This window comes from Anser brachyrhynchus (genome assembly GCF_964034855.1).
Source record: "Anser brachyrhynchus genome assembly, chromosome: 2".
Lineage (NCBI taxonomy): Eukaryota > Metazoa > Chordata > Aves > Anseriformes > Anatidae > Anser > Anser brachyrhynchus.
Window position 1 is genome coordinate 51,491,352 of NC_137695.1, and position 26,270 is coordinate 51,517,621.

The 26,270-nt window shown below is 43.7% G+C and overlaps 1 protein-coding gene across 22 annotated transcripts in view; it reads left to right on the forward strand.

The window, feature by feature from the left end:
* LOC308190089 (uncharacterized protein) overlaps positions 1-26,270 on the forward strand; it is a 148,369-nt gene that overhangs the window by 21,615 nt on the left and 100,484 nt on the right. For 2 of the 22 annotated variants that reach the window (XR_013946840.1, XR_013946856.1), the window contains exons 2-3: positions 14,694-15,371; positions 23,909-25,690. Coding sequence is in view for 2 of the 22 variants with exons in the window: in XM_080581053.1 (XP_080437179.1) it covers positions 14,793-14,812; positions 15,293-15,371; positions 23,909-23,995; positions 24,873-25,148 (462 nt within the window). In the remaining 20 variants the exon portion in view is untranslated. The other 20 variants (XR_013946849.1, XR_013946857.1, XM_080581053.1 and 17 more) reach the window with 19 other exon arrangements.

Below are 26,270 nucleotides of genomic sequence, written 5' to 3' on the forward strand. Positions count from 1 at the left end.
TATGCTCTTTGCAATTTATGAATAACCTGGAAAAGTCAAACCGTCTTTGGAGCTTAGTTTTACATGTGGTCTGAGTCCAGCATTCATGCCTCAGACATGCTTCTAACATATTTTGGCCACATTGTGAGGTGTTAAAGTTTAGCTGAAAAAGAGTTTAAATACTGCTTCTTTACTGGTTTAGGCCCCATAGTGGCCATTGGTCTTTGCTCCTTTACCTGTTATTTCTTCTTTTAAGTCCAACTACCTCCAGAAGCATGAGCTCTCACACAGCTGATAATTCTTATGCATCCAAGTAATGTGGATTTGGGTCCAGAAGATGTGGTCGGTTTGTCTAATTAGCTTCCTGTCACCATAGCCAATGCAAAAATTTAAGGTATGGTGACTCATTTTATAGTCATTCTATATGGCAGTGAATATGGATTGGAAAAATCCTTTGCTTGAGCAAGATGTGTGGTAATATTGTTATGCTATATTAAAGTGCTCTTTAAAAGTAAATTAGATTCTCATGAACAAGAGACTCCTGCCACAGCCAGACCCAACACAGGCAAGGCTACTCCTTACACAGGACTTGTAAATTCTCCCATGAAGAGGAAAGCCAACACAGCGGCCAAAGGGCTATACTCTTTCCTTTGCAGACCCCTGAAGGATTTGGTTTTTGGTCTTCAGGAAAGCTAGAAAAAGTATTAGCTGTGGGGGGAACAACCTGTTGGGAACCATGCCTGTTCATCAGGGCTCTGCTTGCACGTCCCTCCATGCCAAACCAAGTTGGTGTATTAAAAAAGGGTCCCAAATATTTAGGGCAGAAGTACTCTCTTCTCTCGTAACTGCTCTATTTTTCTTGTGGTGCTTCCTCTCAGCCTCCAAAAACTGCCCCTTAAATGTGGTTTGTGAATGGAAAAAATTATGCACTTTCAAATTTTCTCCTGGGGAATGAGGGCTCATATCTCTCCCTCTCACACCGATACTGTAATTTCACACTTTTTTTCCCTAGCAGTTGAACCTCTCCTTGTTATATATGACATGCGTGTTTCATTTTCATTAGGGCTTTTATAGTTTGAGAGGCCTGATGAAGAAGGGAAAGGAAACTTGCCGGGTGGAAGGGCTGCCTCCCGAGGGGAAGCGGCCGCAGGAGGCGGCGGGCTCTCTGGTAGCCTAAACAGTGCTGCTTTTGTGCTCCGTGCTGCAGCCCTCCCCCAGATGATTCAGGGTTTCACTGACACCAAAACCTGCAGGGAAGACCACAACCTTTGCAACTGCTATCACAAAGCAATATTTACATGCAGCGGAAAGACACGAGGCTGGAAAGCGCAAAGTATCTGTCAGAAATACCCTCATTTGCCTTGCCATCTCGATGAGACCAGGACCTAAACAGAGAGCCTATTGGTGATTAGCTGAGCTTTTGCTTAAAAGAAGTCCAGTGTGATAATCACTGAATGGAAACTAAGCTAAAATAGACAGGGGTCAGGCTCTCTGATGACTTCTGATTTCCAGCAGCTAGGCACTAGTCCGTTGTATCTGAATAATGTCACGTCCTGACAGTGGTTAATTGCCACCCAATTATCAAAACTTTCTGGGCTGATCATCATCTCAGAAGAGCTCACACATTATTAATCTTGTCTTTCACCAGGAGAAGTGCAAGACTTGGAACCCTCTGTGGGGGAGAAGACGGGAATGCTACTGGCTGCATTTCTCAGTTTAACTCGCAGGGCTGAATGTTTAACTCCTTGAAGAACGGTTCGACAATTAATGTACAGACTACCTCTTTCCATGCCCACTGATGGGGTGAGCTCTCAGGCACTTGTATAATTGCTAATAGTGACTGGTGCTGAACTGTTGGGCCAGCTCCAGAGATAACACTTGAAAAAGGTTGTCTGACTCTGATGTCTGAGCACTGCCACAAAAACTTCAGTTTCTTTATTTTAATTGCTTATGGAACTGGTCATAAATATGAAAAATACTGAATTAATATAATTTAGCTGTAAAGGAAATATTTTTGCATTAAAGTCCACCCCAGACTTATAAGGTTATTACATAGCAAAATTAAGCTATATACATATATAATTATAAGCATATATATGCAAGTATAAGCTCAGGTTTTGAATACCTGTAAGATACTTACCTCTGAATGTCTATTACTGATAGCAGTGTAGCATCAGAAGTGTTAAGTGAGTTCTCTGAGCGCGACAAATAATGTAAGTTATGGCCTATAAACTCTGTATTTCCTGAAATGCAGCCCACACTGCTCATGCAATCAAGCTGCCTTTATATGAAACCCCCATCAGTTCCTTCTGCATTCCCACCTTCCTGCCCCTTGGCATTCGTTCACACTGAGATATTATTAAAGTTATCTCTGAAACTGGCCCAAGGAGTTGTACATATTATTTACATCACAACAGAGCCGGGGGGCACCAGGCAGGGCTGGGGGTCTGTTATGCCAGCTGCTATTCTGCCTTTAAGTACAAAGTCTTAGTCTGAGTCTGACCCAAAGAGATTTCTATCTTGAATTTCAACAGGTAGGTGGACAGAGATGATTGCTTCACTGATGCTTCAGACTCTTTATTCAAGTTGCTGTGAGTAGCAGTACTTAAAACCTCCTCCTCTGTTGCAGAGGTGTCACACAAGACTGTCATATTGAGATATCCTAAACTCATCAGTAGTTGGCAGTGCAGAAACCACGACAATCATCTGGTGGCTTGTATCACAGACCAGGTAGAATTAAAGTGAACATGAAGACTTCACAAATTCATTGCAAGTCAAATTTAATGCTCGTATTTAGAGCATGTATTTATTTCTACCTTAAAATAAGAGAAAACAGCCCCCAAAGTCCCTCAGAATCAACCAGATTTTTTAAAGCTTTTCGTTGGAGAAAACCAACTTTAAGCCATTTAAAGCCATATTAGAAAGTCAGTCTAAGCATCCGAAACACTGGAGACCATCATATGCTAATCGAAGCTTAACAAAACACATAGTATTACCAAGTCTAATTGTACAGTCCAGCTATTAGGAGCTTTACCTCTGGCTGTTCTCCATCCTGCTTTCAAGCTACATCCTTTCCTTTCATCTTATTCTACACAACGTGAAACAGGTGAGCTGTTCCCTTTATATAGCTCAGGGCTCTGCTCCCATGACTCTCAGAGCTTGGTATTTTCATTTAATCAGTTAAAAGAATCGAAATAATCAGAGATCTTTCATGATCTCCATGCCAGAATCTAATTCTGTTAAGCATTCAAAGCCTACCAAGTTCAAAAAACAAAAAAAGGGAGAAGAAAAAATTAATTAATTTTTTCCTAGGAATATCTACTTTGAAAAGCTGCCCTGGGGGGTACACTTGTAGTTTAGGAGAATATCTCTCACAAATCACCCATGCACCACAGCTAGCAAGTTCCAGAAAAAAAGGAGAACTCCAGTGCTTTTTATTGTCAAGGCAACACTGTGGTTTCTGCATCCTATTTGTTCATGCATAGATAGTAACAGCATCCACTTTTTATCTGATTCCATTTGAATTATTATCTTGACTTAACTGCCACTGATTTTTTATAGGAAAGAACAAGTGGTTTATGGTTATCTTCCCCAGTAACAACTTTTGACACCAAAGAAACGGTGATACTTCCCCCAAAGTCTGTATTTGGTACCCCACCACTGGATTAGATGACAGTGCCAATAAGTTAAACTGAATAGAGCAGTGATTTTCAGTTTGGGGGTCTTTTGAATGCATGGGTGGGACTGGTGAATTATTTTTAAGGGGTCTGTGAAAGGTAACTCAGATAAGGCAGAGTCATGACAATAGGCTTAAATTTGCTTGAAGGGAGCCTGAAGTGCCCCTGGAAAATGCTGTGTGGTCTGTAGACTGGAAAAGATTAAAGCCCTGGGGCTACACTATCTGCTCTGATTTAGGAGCTTGCTGATCCACGGTTGTGTGTGTTATCTGTTGTGCCATTCTTTCTCCAGCACAAGATTAACCTTGCATTCTCGCATATGGGTATCTCCCAGTCCTCCTCCCACCACACGAGGCCATCTGACCCCCAAGAGCTCAGATATTTTCCTGCTGGCATCCAGCAGTTCCGCTTCTCTCCAAATTTTTCTTCACATCATCAGATGACCTGATATTTGTTTGTGTGCACGTGAATGTCCTGGTTAATGGCAGGTTCCGGGATGAGGCCTCTGAGAGGTCACAACAGCACCTCACATGTAAGACAAATATTTCCTGCCCTTCCTGTGTTCCTATAAACATAATCAGGGAGATATTTTATTTAATTTCCGTAAAGATCTGTGTAAGGGAGACCTAAGATGTTTGTTAGTACAAAAATAAATAAAAGGTGGGGGGTGAGGTGGGGAGAAGAGCGTGATTGTGAGGCAAAAAGCTGTATTTACCGCACAGAGAAGTATGTGGTGTTGGTTTTGCTGTGAGTTCTTCTGCTCTGTGAAGTCACCTTCCTGACATGGGGAGTCACTTTTGAGTATGTGGTGAAGGGGTGATCCACACCACGTAAATGAGGTTGGTAAAGACCTCTGGAGAGCGTCTGGTCCAACTTCTTGGTCCAGACAAGGTACGATTTTAAAGTGCATCCAATCAAGTTTTAAATATCTCCACGGATGGAGATTCCAAAACCGCTGGGCAGCTTCTTCCTGTGGTAAAAATCCTTATTCTCATGGTATTTTTCCCCCTTGTATCTAATCTAAATTTCCCTGGTAGCAGCTGCTGCCTCCCATCCTCTCACCGCACACCTCCAAGCAGAGCCTGGCCCTGCCTTTCCTTTTCTCTCCCACTCGGCAGTCGCAGGCTGCAGCACGGTCCCCATTGACCCAGCTCTTCTGAAGGCCGAAGGAGCCCAGCTTGCTCAGCACCCCCCTACGCCGTGTGCTCCAGCCCCGTCACCTTGCTGGCCCTCCACTCCAGGCTGTCCGCACCCGCCTTGTACAAGGGAGCCCAAAGCTGGGCACAGCACTCCCGGGGCAGGCTGACAAGTGCTCAACATGGGGCAATAATTACTTCCCTCAGCCTGCTGGCTACACACTTGCTAAAACAGACCTGTGTCTGGCGTTGTATAACAAAGAGAAGACGGAGGTAAGCATACATTAAGGAGGGGTATGCTGTCAGGACACCGAGGTAACGCTGCTACACACGCTTCCATCACAAGTAGGGTGGCATAGTTTCAGCAAACAGAGTGTCTGCTCACAGCTTTCTACCCCACCCTGCTTTTCAGACAGCTGAGATGCTCGTGAATCACTGCGGTTCAAAAAGAGGGAAGTTTGCTTTTGCTTGCCGTCGCTGTGAGCTGGGGCACTCAGATGATTCACAAAGGCTCAACCTCCCAGGCCCAGGGGCTGGGTATCCCACTGGGGCAGCAACACCAGACGCTGCAACTCATCTGTGTATGAGAAGTCTCACGTGGGCCGTGGGAGTTGGTGGGATTTGAATTAAAACCTTAGTGTCTATTGCTTTACATCTTTTTCCTTCATTTCTCTGCATTCAGTCTGGAAGCTGTCAGGGAGCATGTTAACTGATATTTTTTTTGCTGACTTGTTATAGGATTTGGCTGGAGAAGTGTTGTGGGGAATTGTGTGGAGTGGAGTTCTCTCTGTTCTCCTAGCTCAGTTTAGGAAATGTGGCGAGATCACAGAAGAGTAGGCAAATTACTTTGTCAAGCAGTAGGCAGATTTCATATGGGTCATCACAGGAGTTCCAACCTTAATGCTACCACTAACAACAGTCTTACAAGAGCTGTGAACTATTTGGCAGAAAACTGGCAGTTTTATAACCAAAATCCAATTGTGCAGGGAAATCCAGGCTTGTGCGCTTTTTTCTGATACTGTTTTGCTGTTGTGAGAAGCAATGCATATGGAAGTCCATTAGAGCCTAAGGCTATTGTTGATGTAGTCTTGACTCGTTCTTGGCACTCCTTTCTCATCTTCCTTCGATAGCTCAGCTGGTAGAGCGGAGGACTGTAGGCTGTCTGTAGAAAGAAATCCTTAGGTCGCTGGTTCAATTCCGGCTCGAAGGAAAAGTTTTGGAGGTTTTTTTTATTTTTTAAATTATTTTTTGTCTTTCGTTTATTTCTGGAATTTACATCTTGTCAAAACTGCCCTTTCCAATCATATGCCACTCTAGGCCCCGTAAGCAATTGGTTCTACTTTGTTCCTCTACCACTTTCAAGGATTTCATTTTTCCTACCTGCCTTGTTGGCTCCGTCTGATTCTTACAGCAATGGCGCGTTGACCTTTGCCACATGTCTAGCTAATTTGTTGATGCACATTGTCTGGGCTTCTTTCTGCAGGGGCTCAATGCCTTCCACAGACCCTTGCCAGCTAGAGCAGACCTGCACTGTGGAGCAGGCAGAGCCTCTTGTAGCTGAGCTGGGCATGGAAAACAGGGGGAGGTCCAGGCACTGAGGGTTTTGAAGAGGAGGAGAATAAGAGAGATGGTGAAAAAAAATGTTTTCATGTTGACAGGTACTCCACAGTCATTCAGGTCCAGGTATTTGTCTGTGACAGTCACTACGTGCTGCTGTTATCAATGGCCTTGTGAGAGATTTCTGAATACCACTGAGTACACCGCTTGGAGCTGTATAATTTCCATGCACTGCTCATTTCAGTGAAGAATTATAAAGTTTGCGTCTGGTTACAAAGGAAATGGGTAAGAAAGATGCATATGAAAGAAAGCCATAGACAAGGTTAACGAGGCATTCTAAGAACTCATTCATACAGAAACCAAAATGAGAAACTTTCTGAGAATAGAAAACAGGACACTGAGAATATGTAAAGAAATTTTTGTTTCACACAGGAAACTGACTCATGGAACTCACTTTCACAAAACACAATCAACTCTGAGAGGTCTGTAAGAAGCTTTATTAAAGAAAAGATTATACATTTTCAGATGTTTACATTAGATGAGACAACATTAGGGATTGAAATCCCAAAGCTCATGCAAAGCTTCTCATGCAAAGCATCTCCTCATGCAAAGCACAGTGCTAAGCCAAACAAAGACGGAAGGAGATGGCATCTTTGCTTACCTTTCATTGTGTTTTAAATATACTTAGGATTTTTAATAAGAAATATTTGCTAGAAGTGGGGTCAAATGCATCAAGGAACCAGTACTAAGGCAGAATGAATAATCAGGCGATTATATGTAATTCCAGTATTTTATGTGTTTTTTTTTTTTTTTTTACTAATTAACATTGGATCAATGACCATTGATCATAGTAGAACATCAGATTCTTTGTCCTTCTAAATCCAGCTGCATTAATTCCTCTTCAGCCTGCATAGCAATACACACTTATAACCTCATAACCATAATGGGCTTTCAGCACAGGACACGAGGGAGGCAGGTTTGCCTCTCCCCTGAAAAGCACAACAGGCTCTTCAGGCCCTGTGGGACCGGCTATGCATTTATTGCTCCATAGGCACTCCCACAGCAGGATGGGGTTCTAAAGACAAGGGTGGGAAAGGGAAGCAGCCTCCTTTACAGTGCTGCCTACGCTCCCAGGGAGGAGGCGGCACAACAGCGGCATCTCAGCTGGGAATCTGGCAGTCCCATTAGATGGGGGAGGAGGAGGAGAAGGGTGTGAGCCTGGGTGACAACTCAGGTGTATTTGCAAACAGCCTGGGCTACAAATCTGTCCCATGGCTCCTGGGACAGTTTTCCTCCTTGCCACGCACCTTTTGTGGTCCCAGTGAGCAATAACATGAAGTGGGAGCCTTTCTAAATGAGCAAATCCATGACTCATGCGCTTAATTGCTGTAATACGTGTGATGCTTTTGATTAAAAATAAGCCAATAATTGTGAGAAGTAAGTCCTTGTATGCTGAATTTTGTTCTATTTTCAGAGAAAGGGCTTACATGTTCCCTGAGACTGGGAAATGGTGACTGATGAAAGGGCTGACTGAGGTATTTATCTTGTTTATATGCAGATCCTTGCTCACTTAATATTTCACTCTGTATTGCAGAAGATGTGACTAAAACAAGCGTGGAGGGAGAAAGTTTTGGTAGGTTCTCATCACAAGGCATATTCTGCCTCTGGTTGAAAAAGGCAAGCTGCTGCAGTATGGATTCTCCTTCCCATCACTGCACACCAGTGGGCAACTGCGTCCTGGTGGAGAAAACCACCTGATGTGGTTAGCCTCTGTTATCCCCTGGCTGTTTGATGTCATGCTATTGCCACTACCAGGACTGGCCCGTGCTGACACGGTGATGACACTGGAGACTATGTCTTTCTCTACAATCACATCTGCACAAGGTAATTTTATAAAAGGTCCACTGAAAGCAGCCATCAAGCCAGAAATGTGAATGTAAGTAAAGTTCTCATGCTTTTCTGGCATGTATGAGTTAAACTTCAGATAGCGAAGATAGGGATTACTTGTCTTCTGTCCTTAAGAGTGTCAGCCTTCTCTTTCACCCTGAAAAAGCTTCCCCTCACAGCCAAACTTCTCTGGCTCATCAGACATTGTGAAGGTCGCCGTTTCTTTGTCTGAGGAGTGGCACTCCATGGACCAAGCCTCTGAAACACAGGTAACTGGTTAGGGACACACTAGGCCACCAGCAGTAAGTTCTTATTAGACACGTTCATGTTTGTCATGAGTGGGATATTCCTTCCTTTTCCAAAAAAACTTTTTTCCTCTTTTTGTCTCACCCCTTGTGCCAAACCAAATTTTTAACCTACCTCCTAACTTAGAAGCAGAATTCTATGTGGTCAGCCCAAGTGCAGTCAGCTTAAACACATTGCAAAATATTTGTACTTTTGCCTCTCTTAGTTCTCAATTGTATTTGCTTTGGATGACTTTGTATATCCTGAGTTTTGTTTTGATTTTCCAGTCCAAATCAGTCCCAGCCTGGCTCTAGACACCTGATTTTACCTTGTTCCATCGAAGCCATATTGCAGGGAACTGTTCCTCTGACATAACGTGAACAACTGAGCAACGCAGGGCCTGCCTAAGGAAATGTGGTTAACCTTACAGACACCCTCCAGAAAAGCTGGTTAGCTTCCAGTTTTTGAGTGATGTGAGCTGCATGTTCTGGCATCAGGTTTCAGCCCAAAAATGTAGTGCTGTAGTTACAGGACTAAAGACCTGACTTTGTCCTGAACCCACTGCTTTCCTTTAAGCTCTGTGATTTTTTTCTGCTGCCGTTGGTTGCTCTGTTGTGGCCACCTGTTGGCTCTGGTCACGCAGATTTAGATAAAGTTCTTTGAGCAGGATCATATCTTGGCTAAGTTTTTAACGATGCCAAGGAAAACACAGTCTTGATTGCTGTCTGGAGTAATAATGCAAATAAGTAGTACCAACTGCTTAGTTCCCTTTCAGCTCTAGAGGTGGAATCATGACAGTTAAAATCATTTGTAATTAAGAAGAGCTTGAAAAGGCATTTAAAATGAAGAAGCAAGTTAAAGATGCTTTGGTGACAATTTGCTGGTTCGCAGAAATTGCAGGTGGTTGCAGATTGGTTTGCTCTTACCGTGAAGTAAAACTCCTTCAGCGTGTGTTTGGCTGTATTTATGAAAGGCATCTAAGCATGGCTGGAAATGACCAAAAGCAGTTGCTGCTTTTCCTTGCATGCACCAGATCAGGTAGATTTACACCGAACTGAACAACTGTTTGCACATTTCCTCAGGCCTGCTTAACCGCCCTGTACCAACCAATTTTTCTTCTTCCTATTGCAGTTGTTATAATCAGGCCTTGATAAGAACTGCTGCCGGAGACATCCAATCAGTCCCATGTTATCATCTGGAAATGATTAGAGTCCTCGGGACAGATTGAAGCCATTTTGATAGCATTGATTAGTTCCTTATTTCAAGTTGTGCCATTTTACCACTCATTGTTTTAAAATTCTTGCTGCTTTTACGAGGATACTTTTTTTTTTTTTTTTTTACATTGTAAATAATAAAGTGTATTTTGTTGTGTGAATCCAAATAAGCTTTGAAGCTTGTGGCTTTGTAAATTGAAAGTCATCTGGAGAGTGTATGCTCTCTTGCCTGCTTTAATCAATGCATGATAATCAATTATCATATCAAAGTGTTCAATTACTCCATAGTGATGTGGTGCTGTAGCTGTTTGGCTTAATTTCCTAGAAGATTCTCAGCACTCTCACTGCAGCATTTAGGTTACTTAGCTGACTGCTTAGAGATGTCTGCTGTGAAAATTAAGCTGGTGCTCTTTGAACACCAGCCTCCTCAGAGAAAGCCTTGTTGGATGTTTCTTCAACACCACAAAACTCTTCCTCCTATCTGTTTTGTGAGCTAGATGTGTAGTGTTGTTTCCAGTTCCTAAGAAGGGTGTCTTTGTTCCGCCCTTCTATACCTAGCAGGGATGCTGAGAGTCCTGGCTCCTTCTTCATCAAACCTTAACAGGTTTCAATGTTTCCTTGTCTTGCAGTGCACTACCCTCCGATTATGGGAGGCCAGGTTCTTGGGTCAGTATGTTTCATGTTTATTTGAAGGCTGAGGAGAAGAAATGTGAACTGATGAAGTATGATTGCTGCTTAAATCCTCCAAATCTTACAGAGGCCTGAGATCTGTGTTTGTGAATTAAGGCTCTCTCCTAACTCGGAATTGAATTGTTGATACTCCATATTGCCCTTTTTGGAGTATGTGGAGCTTAAAAGGAAATCTAATAATTTTAATGTCCATGTAAAGCTCTTCTGGGATCACTGTGTTTTGAATGCCCCACGTCCCTGTGACATGCAGAGGTACCATTGTCCCTGTTTCATGTAACATTGCTAGTCCTTAAGACTGCTGCTGTTGAGTGATGGGTCCTAAAAGGCTGCAGTAGAGCAAGAAAAGTTGCCTGAGCCTTTAGGGACTCCAAGTGCTCTGTGCTTTAACCACCCTTCCTCACTTCTGGAGTTCCTCACTTTTGGTAAATCATTGACTTAACCTCTCCACTCTCCAAGAAACCGTCAACTAGCTTTCCCTTGATTTCAGTTTGCAGTGGCTTTGCAGCCTAAATGATCTCCTCCTTGGATATTCAGAATATCCTTGATATCCAGAAAGATACCTACCAGCTGTGGCGTGCTGTTGGTTTTCTGCAGGAGGTGACTTGCATGTGGATGGTCCCGTGCTCAGTCCTTCATGAAAACTGAAACCACATGCATGTCTAGGAAAGGACAGTGGAGAAACAGGACACAAAGCTGTGTTTGAGCTGTGTTGCATAGGCCTGAAGGAAGGAGAGCGTGAGGGACTCTGCGGTGAGAAGGTCTGTAAAAACATAGCAATTATCCTCATCTCAGCTTGCCTATTGAGAAATAATCAAACTTGTGATGAGTCTTTTGACCTGTCAGACCTCTGAACTGAACTACAGCTGAAGGGGTTCACTATAAAAAGGTATATGCTGCTGCATATTGTTGATTTTTAACCATGAGAGTTCCTTGGGGAAATAGCATATAGTAATAACATCTAATAGTCTTCTGATGAGCATCTGGTGTTGGATTTTTTTCCTTTTAAATTGCATTAAAGTTAAAACTGCAGTATTGTACTGAGTCCTCATTTCCTGTTAGGAGAGGAATTATGATGCTGTATTGATTGGCAAAGCTGTTTCTCATCCTGCATAAGTGTGTTTAGTGGACAGAACTTCTCTCACAGACACAGACATGCCCTGCTACCCGCCTCGGTTCTGAAAGTTTTCCCCTTTAAATTATTCATTATGAAACCACTGACCCTCAAAATTTAAAACAGAGGAGAGAAGGTATAAAATGCTCTCATGTATGCCTTTGTATTAATTTATGTGCTATCACATTGAATAAAAGGAAATAGCAAGTTAAGCATGTTCAAGAAGCCACATGATGAGTATAATTGATGCATTCAGCCTATAGAACATACGTATAATAGTCCATTGTAGCTATGGGATTGGCCAGCCAATATTTTTGCCTTGGAGATCATTACTTAAGCAGATGACTCCTGACCCTTTTCTTTTAGTGCTTCGAGAAGTTTGCCAGAAAGTACCCTTTTGTGCCAGTCAGCCTTTAACATCTCCCTCTGAGCAGCTTCAATTTTTCATTTAACTTTCTTCTGAACATTAATCTGCTTTTTATCCCAAGGATCTTTATGAGAAATAAATTGGAGCCTTCTCAGAAACGCAATTGTGAAAGCTTCTTCCTTGCTAGTTAAAAGCTTGTCACAATGTAGCAACAATGTATGTGTCGGAAAGTGGTGTATTTAACAAAAATTAAAAAATAAAAAAGCAGTGAAGCAATGCTGAAGCAACACGCTGTGTGGTTCTGTACAGAATCTCACTTACCTGCACAGTGCTCAGAAGCTTAATAAATTTGATGCATAGTGGCAGACGGGAGAGCAGAGACTTAGTCTCAGAAAGACAAAGATCTACTTCGACATAACTCTGCAGTCACCATTGGGCTGCATACCCCAAGATGGCTGGTGGGCAGAATAGAGAGAGATTTACCACCTGAGCAGCAAACCTTGTTAAAGTACGTGGTTTAAATAGGTGCCGACTCAGGAAGAGTGCTGGCTGTGGGCTTGAGGATTGAAGTAGTGCGTAAACTGGGTGGATCCTTTTCAGTGTTGCTGGAAGAAAAGGCAAAGAGGTACTAGTGAAGAGGATGTTTGAACAGGAATGCCAAAGAGCTGGTGAGAAAGAAAAGCTGCTGCAGGATGTGTTTGTAAGACTGGAGAATGAAACCATGGAAGAAAGACGTATTGTATTCGAGCAGTTTTAAAAAGGATTTTTGTGTGTGTGTCAGTCCCATCCCAGTACAGGCACTGCAGAGTTTGGCATTCACCCTGGTTTAAGTTTCCCCAGAAGGAGTTTACAATATTACAGCTCCTTCATCTTCCCCATCTTCCCTCACAGTTCCTCTCTCCCCTGCTTGCTTCCCTGTCCTCCCCCTTGGATTCAGCTCAAGGGTCCCTCCCGTGAGATGCTTGAATATTGAATATCCCAGAGTCTGCAGTGTTTGCAAGCCAGCACAGCTCTTCCCTGCAACCCCATACACTGTAAGCCTGCACGAGTGGGGAGAGCCCGCAGTGACCCATCTGTGCTTCCCCTGGTGGCAATGTCCTCTGAGTGCTTCTCAGTAGCCAGACCTTGCCCATGAGATGTGCTGCTGTACCCGTGGGATGAGGAAAGAAAACCCAGCTTTTCATCTGAGCTGGTTTGCTCTTTAGTGCTATAGATAAAGCAGTTTCGTTGTAGCTGCATGAGGAGGTATTTTTCTCATCATCTTCCCCCACAAATGGAGTGCAGGTAGGCTTCTGGAATGAATTACAAAAAAAAGACCATATCCTCCTATAAAATGGAATAAAAAAGCCTAATGTCAAGTCGAGTGATAAGGGATCATCTGTGATTTGAGAATGAATATGGCTAGGAACCCCTTTCCCCCCACCCCAGTAACAACTAGTGAAAAGCCCTCTGAAATATGGCTTCATTTAAGTCAAGGTGCCAACAGATTTCTTCCCAATTGCTTTTTTTCTGATGAGGCCTTTCTTTGCTCAGTGCACATGACAATACCCATTTTATTAAAATGCACACACAAATGATGGCTGCCCTTTCTTTGATAGGAAAGACAGACTTTGGCAAATAATTATTTCTAGTTCTTCCTCCTAACATATGTATGACTTATTATTTATAGAGACTTGTAATAAAAATGGGAATGATTTTGACCCGGTAAGTTACAGCTTAAACCAATAAAAGAACAAAGGAGGGGGACGTAAGAAGAGGACATAGGAAAGGGTTTTTTTTAAAGAGTCACATGCACAGCTAATAGATGTATCCAGAGAAAAGAGATAAAATATCCCAGATTAATAACTGTGCCTTTCTGCTGGCTTATTGCTTTCTGAAGGTTTTGCTCTCCGTGGACAGAGATCTGTATTAAAGATGAAGTAGTTGCACTCTACATTTTAGTCATCCCTGTAATGGTGGCAACATCTCAGTTTCAAACTCATGTTCTCCAAGGAAAGCAATCCTCTATCTAGCATTTCCAAGGGAAAAATTTATCGGGCTCACTTCTCTGTGTTGCATCTGTACTTGCTGCTGCATTCTTTGCTTCTCACTGCTTGACCTTTGTTGAGTTAGTCATGTAAAGCAACAAAATGCTGCTTTAAATCCATAAATCTTGGTCCTCCTATTTTCTGCAAACAGGTCCAGCTGAGAAAGTGAAGAAGAAACCTGTCAGGATGCCATTAAAAGCACTGTATATCAGAAACCCACGGGACAGAAAACCTAGCTCAAACACCAACTTTGTTTTTGCAGAGCGGGAAACGTTGCTTAAATTCATATAGTAAATATTTCTTTGTGTATCATGGAGAGCTTTCATGTGAGATCAGATTAGCTGGAAAACAGGACAAGTCCTGAACTTTGCTCTCTCATCACTATAAAAGCAATCGTCTGAGATATTTTTCAAGGAAGCCCCTCAGCTTTTGAGCTAGGCAGAAGTGCATTGCAATTGATCTTAATACTGCATTCTTCAGAGATTAGAGAGAAAAGCTTTTAGGCTGATATTTAAAAATAAGGAAATGGCTTAGAAGGAGAGGGAGAGAGATGGGCAGAGATTCAGAAGACAAGAGAAGCAGCGGAGGGAAAAGTTCCACTACACAGGAGAGGGGAAGAGGGACAAGGATAAGTGTGGTGTTTACTTCAAAGAGGTGAAGTCGGATCACAAATGCAGGTTGAAAGAAACACACAAAAGGTAACTGTAGAAAAGTTTGATACTGGTGTAAAAGGAGTTGATTCTCCCTCTTTTTTTCGTTTCAGACTAGTTCTAGTCTGGCAAATGCCATTGCATGCAGCATCGACAGGAAGATGGGACTCCAGGGAGCTGCAGAGGCTCCTTAGCACTGATGTCCCTGAGTGATGAGGGCAGGGGTCTCAAGGTGGGTAAGAGCAGTTCAGGCATTCATTGCTTGGGTATATTCAGGGCAATGTGCATACCGTTCACCCACAGAATTTGCCAGGGCCCTGCACCACAACACTCCTTGCAGGCATACAGACCAGGCTTTCCGAGCAGCAACCTGGCATGGGATTGTGTTGTCCCCCATTTCCACCTTTGCCTTATACCTCACAGCTCTGCCTCGTATATGGAAAACCTAGAGCCTGGGGGTAAATGACTCACTCACTGGTGGTAGCAGAGTGTTTCAGCCAGCAAGGCTGCCCATCTTGTGCTTTATGAACACTGATCTCACCTTATATATTAAAAGAAATAAATGCATTAGCTGGTGAGCATGCTGGGTCTCTTCCAAGGCACACTAGTGTGTTGCTCTGCACACCAGCATGGAAACAATTTGCAGGCTGGAGAGCTGGTGAGGCTCTTGCAAGGAACCATGTCACATGCTCATTTCTCCTTTTGCCTGCAGAGTAATTCTTTACTCAGCGTCTTTTGGTCCAATTGCACGATTTGAGCTTAAACGTGGCCTTCTGACACAGAGAATCTGGGTGAGTAGAGCCACACCAGTTGTAAAATCCCTAGCCAATCTTATTTTTTGGCATGAAGGTGGTTGTTACGGCATTGTTTTTATTATTCATCAAAAGGAAACTTTTCAAAGTAAATACATCAAATACCACATAGCATAAGCTCTTCTCAACCACTGCTTCCTCTCCCTTTTTCTTTTCCCCTACCTCCTATTTTTATAAGTAATCGAGTTGTTACTCCAGAGTCAATTTCAGGTCATCTTTCATTTGCTCAAAATATATCCTTATTGGCAAGCTATTTTCCCGTTATTCAGGAACACACATATTGTTTTACTTACAGCTGTGTGCTGTATTTTATGTTCTCATATAAATGTTATGCCTGGATTATCATAACTAGAGCAAACTGGTTTTAGGGTTTGTTGTTGTTGTTATTTTTAGTGTGTTCGTTGTCCCATTACCTCCTTCTCCCCCTCCCAGAAAAAAAAAAAAAAGGAGGGGGGAGAGAAATGTTATTATATCTATCTTTTTGAATCTTTTCTCATTCCTAAAGTGACTCCCTTTTTCACATTTCTCTCCAGTAACATAGATCTCCCCTTTTATCTATGAGTTTCCCTAGTTTGGGGAAAGTTGATAGCTGAGGTTTGAGACAGATTAACAGGTAAGCAACATTGCTTCCTTCCCATGAGGGGCAGTAAAGAAGACAAGGCAGGAACGCATTCCAGAAAATCATTACCTGCCATGTAAAAAAGTAGTTTTTCTTAACAGTTTTGAACTGTTACTAGTTCCAAGGAGTGGCCCTGTTTGTAGTGTTGCTGGATATGGCAAATAACAGTTCTGCATTCACTTATCCACTGCTTTCTTGATTTTGGGAACAAATCAAATAGAAGCTGATATTTACATATCGAGGGCCCAGTGAGGGAAAGCACCTAAATCCCATTGGCTTCAGCATGTTCTTAAATATTTACTGAAGCGATTAACTTCCTTGAGGTCTTGATGCAAAAGACTATTTGTAGCAACAAATATATATTGTTATTATTAATCTTATTGCTGTGTTTCATACCTGCGCATGACAACACTTGATACACTACAGAGACATACAGCATACAGAAGAGACAGATTTTCCTCTGTTTGGATCACTAAAGACAAAATATAATTCTCCCCGTAGTTTTAGGCTGTCTGTGGCAGTGGAAGACCACTGGAGGACATTGTGCTGCTGAATTCCCTGCAGCCTTACTCTTTTTGTAATTGTTTTCTTTTTCTTTCTTTTTTTTCTTTTTTTTTTTTTCTTTTCCTTTCCTATATGGTTTTGTGCAAAAAGGCACAGTTTTCCCCCAACCCTGTTGAGGGCAAGACCACGTGCACATCTTAAGCTATTCAGTTTGTTAATAAGCTATGCTTGTTAATTTGTGAGTGACTTGAAGGCTCTCAGAGCACTGAGGGAAGTCTCCTCATGGAGGTTTTTAAAAGAGACTCTACCAGATTTTTTGAAGCTGGGATATTCAGAGTTTGCAAGGGCTTGTTTCTTCTGAATAAATGTGTGCTAAGTGCTAATGATGCATCATATGCAGATGTCTTATAGGATGGTGTCTTAAATGATGTTTAACCACTGCCTGAGATTCAAGAACTAAGCTGATGTGTGAACATTTGAACCACATCAGGTGAATTGTTAAAAAAATTTTTTTTTGGTCTCTTCCATTATCCTAACCTCCAAAGAAGAAAACCCGTGTAGGATAAATGCTTAATCATTAAAGCAAACAGACAAATAAACAACTCCTTTGTCATTGGTGGTGGGAAAAGGATGTCTTACACTGCACAGCTCACAAGGAACAGCAGGCACTTCTGGTTGAATTCTAGTTATTTGATATTTTTGGGAGGAAAGAGAAGAGCTTGTAGCTGAATGGATTCTTCAGCTGCTTCCTGGCTTGAACTTCAGGATGAACATCAAGCGAAATGCCAGAGTGAATTGAGATGACCAGGACATATTTGCATGACCCTTCTCTTCCCCAGACTAATTTAGCAATGCCCTGCTCCCAGAAGTTCACAAATTGTTCCTGAAACAGTAGGGGATCCCAGAGAATCAAGGTCTGCTCTCTGCACACCTTGCCCTATTCACCTCCCACATCGCCCTGGGGATGTTTACTGCCCTACCGATTACAGTCAGTGATGGGGGCTGTATTCAGTGGATGTTGATATCTGAACAAACAAAACCAAGGGTCTGGTCCTGATTGCTGATGTCTTTACAATTTGGTTTCCTGTTGCGTGTTTGTACAGATGTAATGGTTGGTATTCCCCTTCTTTTAAATAATCATGACCGTACTGGGGGGCGGGAGGACAGGACTAATTCGCAGGGAGTTTGCTCAAGGAGCGCCAGCTCTGCTCCTGTGGTTTAGCTTCTGTACAAGCCTTGCTGTTCAACCCACTGCTTTGGGTGGCAACTTCTGCTTCCTTCTGTCCCCCTTCAGCAAGGGGTTTTGATTGCTCACTGCTTTCTGGCTAAAAGAACTGTCATTAGAGCAACCATCGCATTTAATCACATCTTGTCTACAGATTGAAAGAACACTTAATGGCACTTAGAAAACACCTTCAAGGACAAAAGCAATGCAAAGAGCATGGATAAATGACCACAGCCTTGGTGGATCCTTTGTACACGAGGAGATATATCCTGGAGATCTCTCACTTCCCATAGCCAAATAAATGCTCTTTTTTGCTTTATACCCTGCTGGCCACTTGCTGCTCTATTTGCCCAGCGTTGTGTAGCTCAGTCATTGCACTTCTCTGAGTCGCTCTGGAGGAGCAGTGAATAAGCAGCCCCATGTCAAAGCAGCTGGGAGGACAGATTTGCACTCCTCCCTCACCCTGCTGTAAACTGGGGATTTGGGTCACGTCTCAATCCCTACTAGACCAAACTGAGTGAGCTATGTAAAGCAAGCTGCTTTGCAGTCAAACAGCACCGCGAGCTCCTCTAGGACTCCATCCTCCCTGCCCCGGGGAATGCCCTCACTCTCATTTCAAGCTCTTTCCACTAACACGTGTTTGACGTGCTCAGGAGTGGAGTCGGGAGAGTTTAAATCCTTTGGCGTTACGTGGCCAGCAGGATTCGAGGCACATCCTGCTGAGGGCACAGAGCTCCCCGTCAGACTACTTGTCATCATATCCAAATGGCAGGGAGGAAAAAAAAAAAGGCTAATTGTATGCTCTCCAATTTTCTCTATTAGGAAGATCAAAAGAATTGCTGCCTTTACTGGCAAATCTCAAGGATGAATTGTGGCAGCCAGACCAGTACTGGTCTGTGTTGAACTGTAGTCACCCAGAATAAATCAGCACTAATTGCAGTCTCGGGCTGTGATTCCAGAGGGGCCGCTTAAGCACCAAACCGTGACCCCAGTTCTCCATCTATTGAAGCCAGTGGCAAAACTCCCCGTGACCTCCGAAGGTGCAGGGCTGAGGCTGTACCATTGCCTGCTTTAAAGCCAGCTGCCTTGCCACCTTTCTGCGGTGGGAGGAAGAAAACAGAGAGGATAAAGTGGTGAGGGATGGCAATGCCTTGGCTTTCTGGTCTTTTTTGAACTTTTTGCAGAAGTTCACGCCAGCTGAGCCTTTCCCTGTGTTGCTTGTCACCCCTTCAGTCAGCTGCATCCCTCTGGCCAGTGGAGATCAGCATGAAGCTGCTTTGGCTGTTTTGGGGGAAACGAGGTGGCTGGAGGCTCAGGCAGGCCTCCCTCCCCAGCTTCATGCCGAGGCCATGGCGAGGCCTGTCACCCAGGTACTGGGGTGATCTCCTGGCCCTGTGGCAGTCTGTGGCACCAGCCACTCCTTCCGAGGACAAGCAAATTGTCTTACTGCTGCTCTCACGCGAGGTGCTTCCTCTTCATCATCTGCGCCTTCCCCCAGGGGCAGCAGCTGCTGCCACGTGGGTGATCTGACATCGTCGTGGATTAGTTGTGTTCATCATGGAAATGCAGAGGAATCGGCAAAACATTGTGCCACAATACAAAAAAAATGCCTATACTACCAAATTCTATTTTAATTTTGTTCTCACTGAAACCACCTTTGAAAATAATATGACTTTAAACATAAATGGAATATGTATGTATAATTTGAGGTTTTCCTTACAAAGGACAGGCAGGAAAAGAAATTCAACTTAAAAAGCCTGACTAATCTGAAGACTTGAATGCTGGACAATTTTGGAGAAAGTTTCTTTACTGCTGTAAAAGGAGTCACTTTTCCTGAAAACAAAACAAAGCAAAACAACAAACCAAAACCCAAGACAAAAGTGGGAAAATTGTTGGTGGGCAGGCCTGAATATGGCCTGTGGGAAAGCATAGTCATCTTCCTGCCTCTCGCCCATAGGAAATGGGACACAGTGGCAAAAAGCACAGGCGTGAATTGGTTATGAGGCTTGAAAGCACGGCCTTCAGCTGAAGGAGGAGGAGTGGACCTGGCAAGGTCCAGGCCTGGCTGCTCCTGCCCCAGTCCCAGGAGGAAAGGCATCCCCGTGCGTTAAGGTGCCTGGAAAGCTGAGCAAGAAGGGTCTGGAAGTGGGTGGTCTTCACTGGGGGATGCCACCTCTCCCCAGGACCTGTGTGTGGACCGGGTGATGCCTCCTGTGCCAAAGTGGATGTCAGCACAGGGCCGAGTTTTGCCCTCACAAACCGAAGGCCGGGCGGGGGGTGCCATTTGCTCTGTTATTACGAGAGATTACAAGCAACCCTGGGTCAGCTTTTAGACCTGGTGCCGAGATGCTGACATCAATCGCTCCCACACTTGACCCTTCCAGGGTGCTTTATAAACACTGGCCAGCTAATCCTCCCCACAAGGCTGGGGAGGGAGCGGGCAGGCATTTCCCCTCCTCGCTCCCGCCTCCATTTTGTAAGAGCAGATGGGTGGTGGCTGTCCCGTGTCCGTTTCCCCCAGGTGACAGTAGCCAGGAGCGGGCCTGGCAGTGTCCACCAATGCCTCAGGAGATGGCAAGGGACACCACGGGGTGACATAGCCATGCAGGACGCAGGTGAGGACCACAACCTTGGCTCACGAGAGAGATTTATAAGCAGCACACCACATTGCTGTTCTTTTTATATACGATCGGAAATGTCTTGAAGCCAGATGCTCAGCTGGTGTAAATCAGCGGAGCACCGCAGATTTATACCAGCTGGAGAGCTGGCCCCCTTTGCCCCACTGGGAAGGGGATGGGGGAAAGGGAGAGAGAGGCTGTTTCTGGTAACCTCTCCACCAACCTTCATTCTGGGTAAATGTCTCCATATGTTAAATGCTAATTAAAAACAAAAGCATGGAGGAGCTCTCAGGATGCATGTGTAATAGGAACGCCCCAACAGCTCCTGCACGGCTGTAGTCTTTCTCATTCCCATGGATCCCACCTTTTATTTGGTGTTGTACCTTCCTGACTGATACTGAACCTTGTTCCTGGTGCTCTTGCCCAGAGTTTTGCCATGCATGTAATTTTGCTCTGGTGGGTATAGGACTGGTGTCTGCAGACATCTGGGGGCTACCGCAGATATGTCACTGGTCAAGGAGGAAAATATATGATGTTGTTGTGGTGTGCCTCACAGACATGCAAGTAACTGTGCTTATCAACTGGGAACCTTATTGGAAAGATGCTCTGGAAATGCTACTTCTTTTCTGGCTTCCAGGCACTCACCACCTTCTCTGTGGACTGAGACAGCTCTGAGTGTGATCATTTCTGGGAGCAAAGTCATTATACTTAAAAAAAAAAAAAAAAAAAGAAAACAGCACGAAAATCTCTGATGCTCTATGCATAATAGTAGATAAGGACCAGTCTGCCCTTGAGGTGAAGGGAAAAGTTTCAGAAATAGATGTTCAAAATATCTGTTTGTACAATGGCTGGAGCATCTCCAGGGAAGGCGATGCATTGGAGCAGTTGCTCCAATAGCACTCTGCTCTATGCAAAAGCCTAAAGATTTAAGATTTATTCCTTTTTTTTTTTTTTAATAAAGTTGTAATTGTTTGGATTTGATAGAGCTGTCCTATGTGTTTGTGTTAGAATTAGATCTAAGGGTATTGCAGCAAATTGCTATGGCAGTGTAACAGAGAGATGTGTCCAAATCTAATGAACAACCTCTTTTTATTTCTCAGTAAGGATCTGTTTCCGCTGTCTTAAAGTCAGTAGGTAAAATCCCGTTGCCTTCTTGTAGGTCAGAAGTGGGAACAAAATGCTATTTTCCCCCAACCTCCAACCCACTGGGGCAGTTTAATAATTTTTTAGTAGTTGGAAGGTGGTATAAGCAAGAAAATAGGGGTGAGTTGTAAGGCAGCAGTGCAGCATTTGGGCTGTACACAAAATGAATGCAATGTAGGACCCACCAAAGAATGCGAAGGGGGAAGGTCTTGGGCATGGGAGTGGGAAGTAACAAAGGAAGAGAATATGTGCAAGAGGGGACTGTGGCCTTCACATTGCTCCCCACTGTCTGCTCCATCTGTGTATGTCTCGACTTGCCCAGAAATGCCCAAAGGATGACAATACTTTAGCTTTTACATGTTTTCTCGTCTGCTTTCACAGCCTTCATGTTACAGAAGAATTTGGCCTGGGTATGTATATGAAGATTGCTATCCATTACTTCACGTCTAGATGTTGTCTCAAGTGACACTTGGTGAGCAAATTAGCATTGAAGCCAAATTCTCTTTGTGGTGATGGCTCTGCTGCAGGTACAGCTTTTGTAAACAGATGCTGCAAGAGAGGTGGATTTTTGCATCACTCCACATCTCTTGAGAACTAAAGTGTTCAGGTAAATAACTCGCTGAGATAAAAAAAGACATTGTTAACTGAGAAGTATTGTCAGACTGTCTCTTCTTAGAAATTCATTACTTATAATGAGTGTCCCTTTTCCAGAATTTTATCTTGAAGTACACCACGGTAATTCCTCTTCCTTCTGTTTAGTTGAAATCCAGCTAATCTACACCATGTATATAACTCAGAAGGCTAACAAATACTGTGCAACCAACTTCTGAATTTTTATATTTATAGGTAAATTTCAGCCAAAATTTCAAAGCAGATGATTTGTTGTTGCTGTTGTTGTTTTTAGTGCACTTCTTTCAACATTCCTGTAGTATATGTTTGATTTTTGAAAATACTGTGACCCTGGTCTATAACCCTGGCAAAAAAAAACTCTATTCTGTTGCTTAATCACTCTCTTCACCTGCTGGTGGGTATTTAGTAATATTGATGCTCTTTTCCATATTCTTGTGAAATGTAGTGAGCTATGAATACTGTATCCGTCTGAAAAGTTCTCCCCAGCTGTTTTTGGCTGGGAAATGGCAGCAGTATATGCTGTGGATGCCTACTCGTTTTGGCGTGTTGTATATAGCCTCTCCCTGTTGTCTGCTGGAGTAGCAGTAACCCACACAGATTATTTCCCTTGGTTGGTCGAAGCTACCTAGAAGTGTATTTCACTCTACCGCCTCTCACTTCACCACAGGCATTAATTTTTCCTGCAGTGGGCAGGAGGGTTCAGTTCAATCACATTTTTCTTGGGGTGGCTCACAGTGCTGTGGACCAGCCCTCTGCTTAGAATCAGCAAGATCTGTGGGTGTATTGTTCCACACTCCAACTCTACCATTTCCACCTGGGCCTTGATGAAACGCACATGGAGCAATGTTGCTGTAAGTTGGGCTGGGGCCCAACAGCAGGCAGAACACACCTTCTTTCAGATCCTGTCCAGTTTTTTGCTGGCCTTGTGTTTCTGGAGGTGAAGACATCTGCGTTGGCAGGCGAGCTGGCACACCTAAAGACACACCTATGACCACAAGGAAAGTGATGCTTCAGTCAAACCAGTTGTGAGTACCGTGCAGCTCTTGTCTTTCACCGACTGTGCTATCCACACACATCACCACACTCTCAGCTACAGCAGAAGAAATTACCACCAAATTGCATGCTCTGTATGAATACAGGGTCTTATACTCACAGGAGATAAGCAGTCTCCAAGATGCACCATGGCATTGCAGGAGCACAACATTTGTTAGACCTCATCTCAGCGTCAATGTGGTGTCAGTGCTGAAATACTGATGAGCAAACACATGCTTCATTTCCATAATGTGTCTCTCCAGTTTGTGTGAAAGGTCCCATTTCAGGTGCCTACAGATTCATGATCACTTCAGGAGCCATAGTAATGAAGAAAGGGGATTATTTGAAGCAAATCACCTAAGCCTAATCTATGGCCAAAATACTCTTACTGTGTTGAACTGTGGCTGATGGAAACAGGCAACAACCACTGCTCTGGTGCTCGTCAGCAAAATGCCAGTGGACAAATGATAATGGACTTCACCCTAGGCTTGCATCTTAAGCCAATTGCTGTGCAGATAAGAGCAGCCCTTTCAAGCTGTTCCATTGCGTTTTAAAAGCAAAACTGAGAAGGCTTCACTAGGGAACTTGATCTCTTGTAGTGTTTATTCTCACCAACCAAGAGCAGCAATTAATATCTCTTTCAGATGGTGAGAATCTCTTTCAGATGGTGAGAATAAACAGTCTTGTAGACATGCAGAGGAAATGGAAATGACATATGAATTTTAATTAACCTACTTCTCCTCAGCTTTGCTGTGTACTGCCAAAATACAACGATACGGATCCTTCGGTTATGCACCCTGGCATCTTCCTGGGCTGCTGGCTTCAGTTGCAGGTGAGTTTCACGTGTGTACCTGAGATCTGCATTTTTTGTGGGTTGATTACCGAAGAGGTGCCTGAACTCTCAGTGTTTTTGTGCTGTTGAGATACATCCCCGTGTTACTCTCCTAAGAAACTGAAGATAGCTCTGTTTTTAAACACAACCACATGAACTCCCAAAATGATATAATCTATTGTGATACTTCTGACTGTCGGTCTCATTACAGTCTCAGGCAGTGCTTGGTCTTCCCTGGATGCGTTGTGTACGTTGATAGAAACCAGTATGGCAGAAAATCTGATGTCATCTGCAGCTGCCACGCCATATTTCAAAGAGGAGGCATTAACTCTTCCTAGTAACATCTCCCCTGAAAAGGACAAACATCGTCTTGTGTGAATAGTGTGCACAGCCTAACTATTTACATAGGTACCCACTTGCCAGCCCCGGTTCTCTGCCAGAGTAAACTGGCATTGCTCCATGGTCATTGAAGAAACTGTAAATCTCACTGCTGGCAGCAGATAATTTTGACCCCTATGCTTTATTTCATCGACTTCATGTCCTCCGACATCTGGTATCATAAAAGTGTTCAGACACAGAGATGGGGTTTCTATAAATATATTCCTCCCATAAGCAGATTGACAACATTCAAGTCACAAAGTGTTCCGGAGCCTTGTGGGAGGCAGGAGGAGCAAGGTGAAGGGGGAGGCAAGGTGTCTTATTTCCCCTCTCACCTCCTTCATCTCAAGCCCTTGTGTCCTACAGGATATGTTTTTAGTGTTAATGGCAAAGGTGCTCCAAAGCAGGGGTAAATGTGGGCCCCAGATGTGCTAATTCAGCCCGGGCCAGGCAGGGGAACACATGCGTTATCTCACTCACTGGGGCGTATCTCTGACAGCTTCAGTGGAAGCCACTGAAGCTCTGCTCTGCTGCCGTATTTCTGCGCTCTGTCCATGGCAGTGCCTTCACCCCCATCACCAGCCACAGCTGTTCCTTTGTGGCTCTAAACCAGCAGAAAGCCATCCCTGCTTCTCGCAGTGACTCTGCTTGCTTCGAGCTCTTCGCCACGAGGCCAGACCCTTGGAGTCTGGGGGGAGCCGTAAAACAGAACAACAGAGCGTGCTGTGGTAGGAGCCATTCAGCACTGATGAGCCCTGCCTTTAACCTGCTCTGAAGGTTGTGTGAGTCACAGGAGAACATCGCTGTCCCTTTCCGTCCACCCCTTGCAATGCAGACAGATGGCCTCACGGATGACTGCAGGTACCAGAAGTGGCATCATGTGGAAGGTGTAGATATACATAACATGTATCACTGCCATAAAAGACGGGGATGCTGGCTTTTCTTTTGTTCCTCAGAATACAGCCCTTGTGATCTGAGCATATGCTACTGTACTATTGATTTACTGCTTGATTATAATGACATTTCATAACACAAGTGTTATTAAAGACTTGTTAATCTTGCTTAAGGACCATATTCCTCAAAATGTTTGAGCAGAATGCTTTGCATTTATCTTTAAGTACATATTTAAATAAACTTAAATGATGTGCTGTATCAAGGTTTTAATTAGCAGAACCTTGTTTTCAGAGCCGAGCAGCTCAAAACTGCTGCTCTGTGACAAACAGTTTTTCTCCTTAGCGCAGAGCCTGTGGCTTCTTTCCCATTCTTAATAGATTTCTGAAGTTTTACTAAAGCCCCACTGCACTTCCAGTATTTGTCTCACCCCTGCTCACTCTCTGTCTCTCTCAATCCAAAGGGAAAGAGCACAAATACTTTCTGAAGTATGCCTGATTCAAAGCTAAGTGGATTTTGCTGAGGTTTGTAAGGGAGCTATTCTATGGTGGATTAACAGCCATCCTTGCCAATTAGCACAGAAAATATTCTTCAGCATACAGGACGTTGACGAGTAAGTACTGTGTGCACTGGGCTTGCAGCTCTTGTTGTTAAATATCCATATTGTACCAGTGTCTAGAGGTGGCAAGCAGCTTAGGGTCCCATTGTCCCGGGGATTTTGCAAACATACGGTAGAGAACGTCCCAGCCCCAAGCAGGTATGACGTGGTATCTTCAGTTGTTTATACAATGACGATACAGTCTTCAACACCATCATCTGCTCAAGTTTTTATGTCATCATTATTTACCTTGCGTGTCACAGGGGACTTGTTTTTAAATGGCAATACACTTTGAAATGCTTCATTGGGGTATGCAATTAATTATTTCTGCTATAGCTATCTGAGAATGCTTATGTGCAGGAGGAGGTGCTGAATGGATATTTTCTATCTATGGTGCCCCGGCTGGGA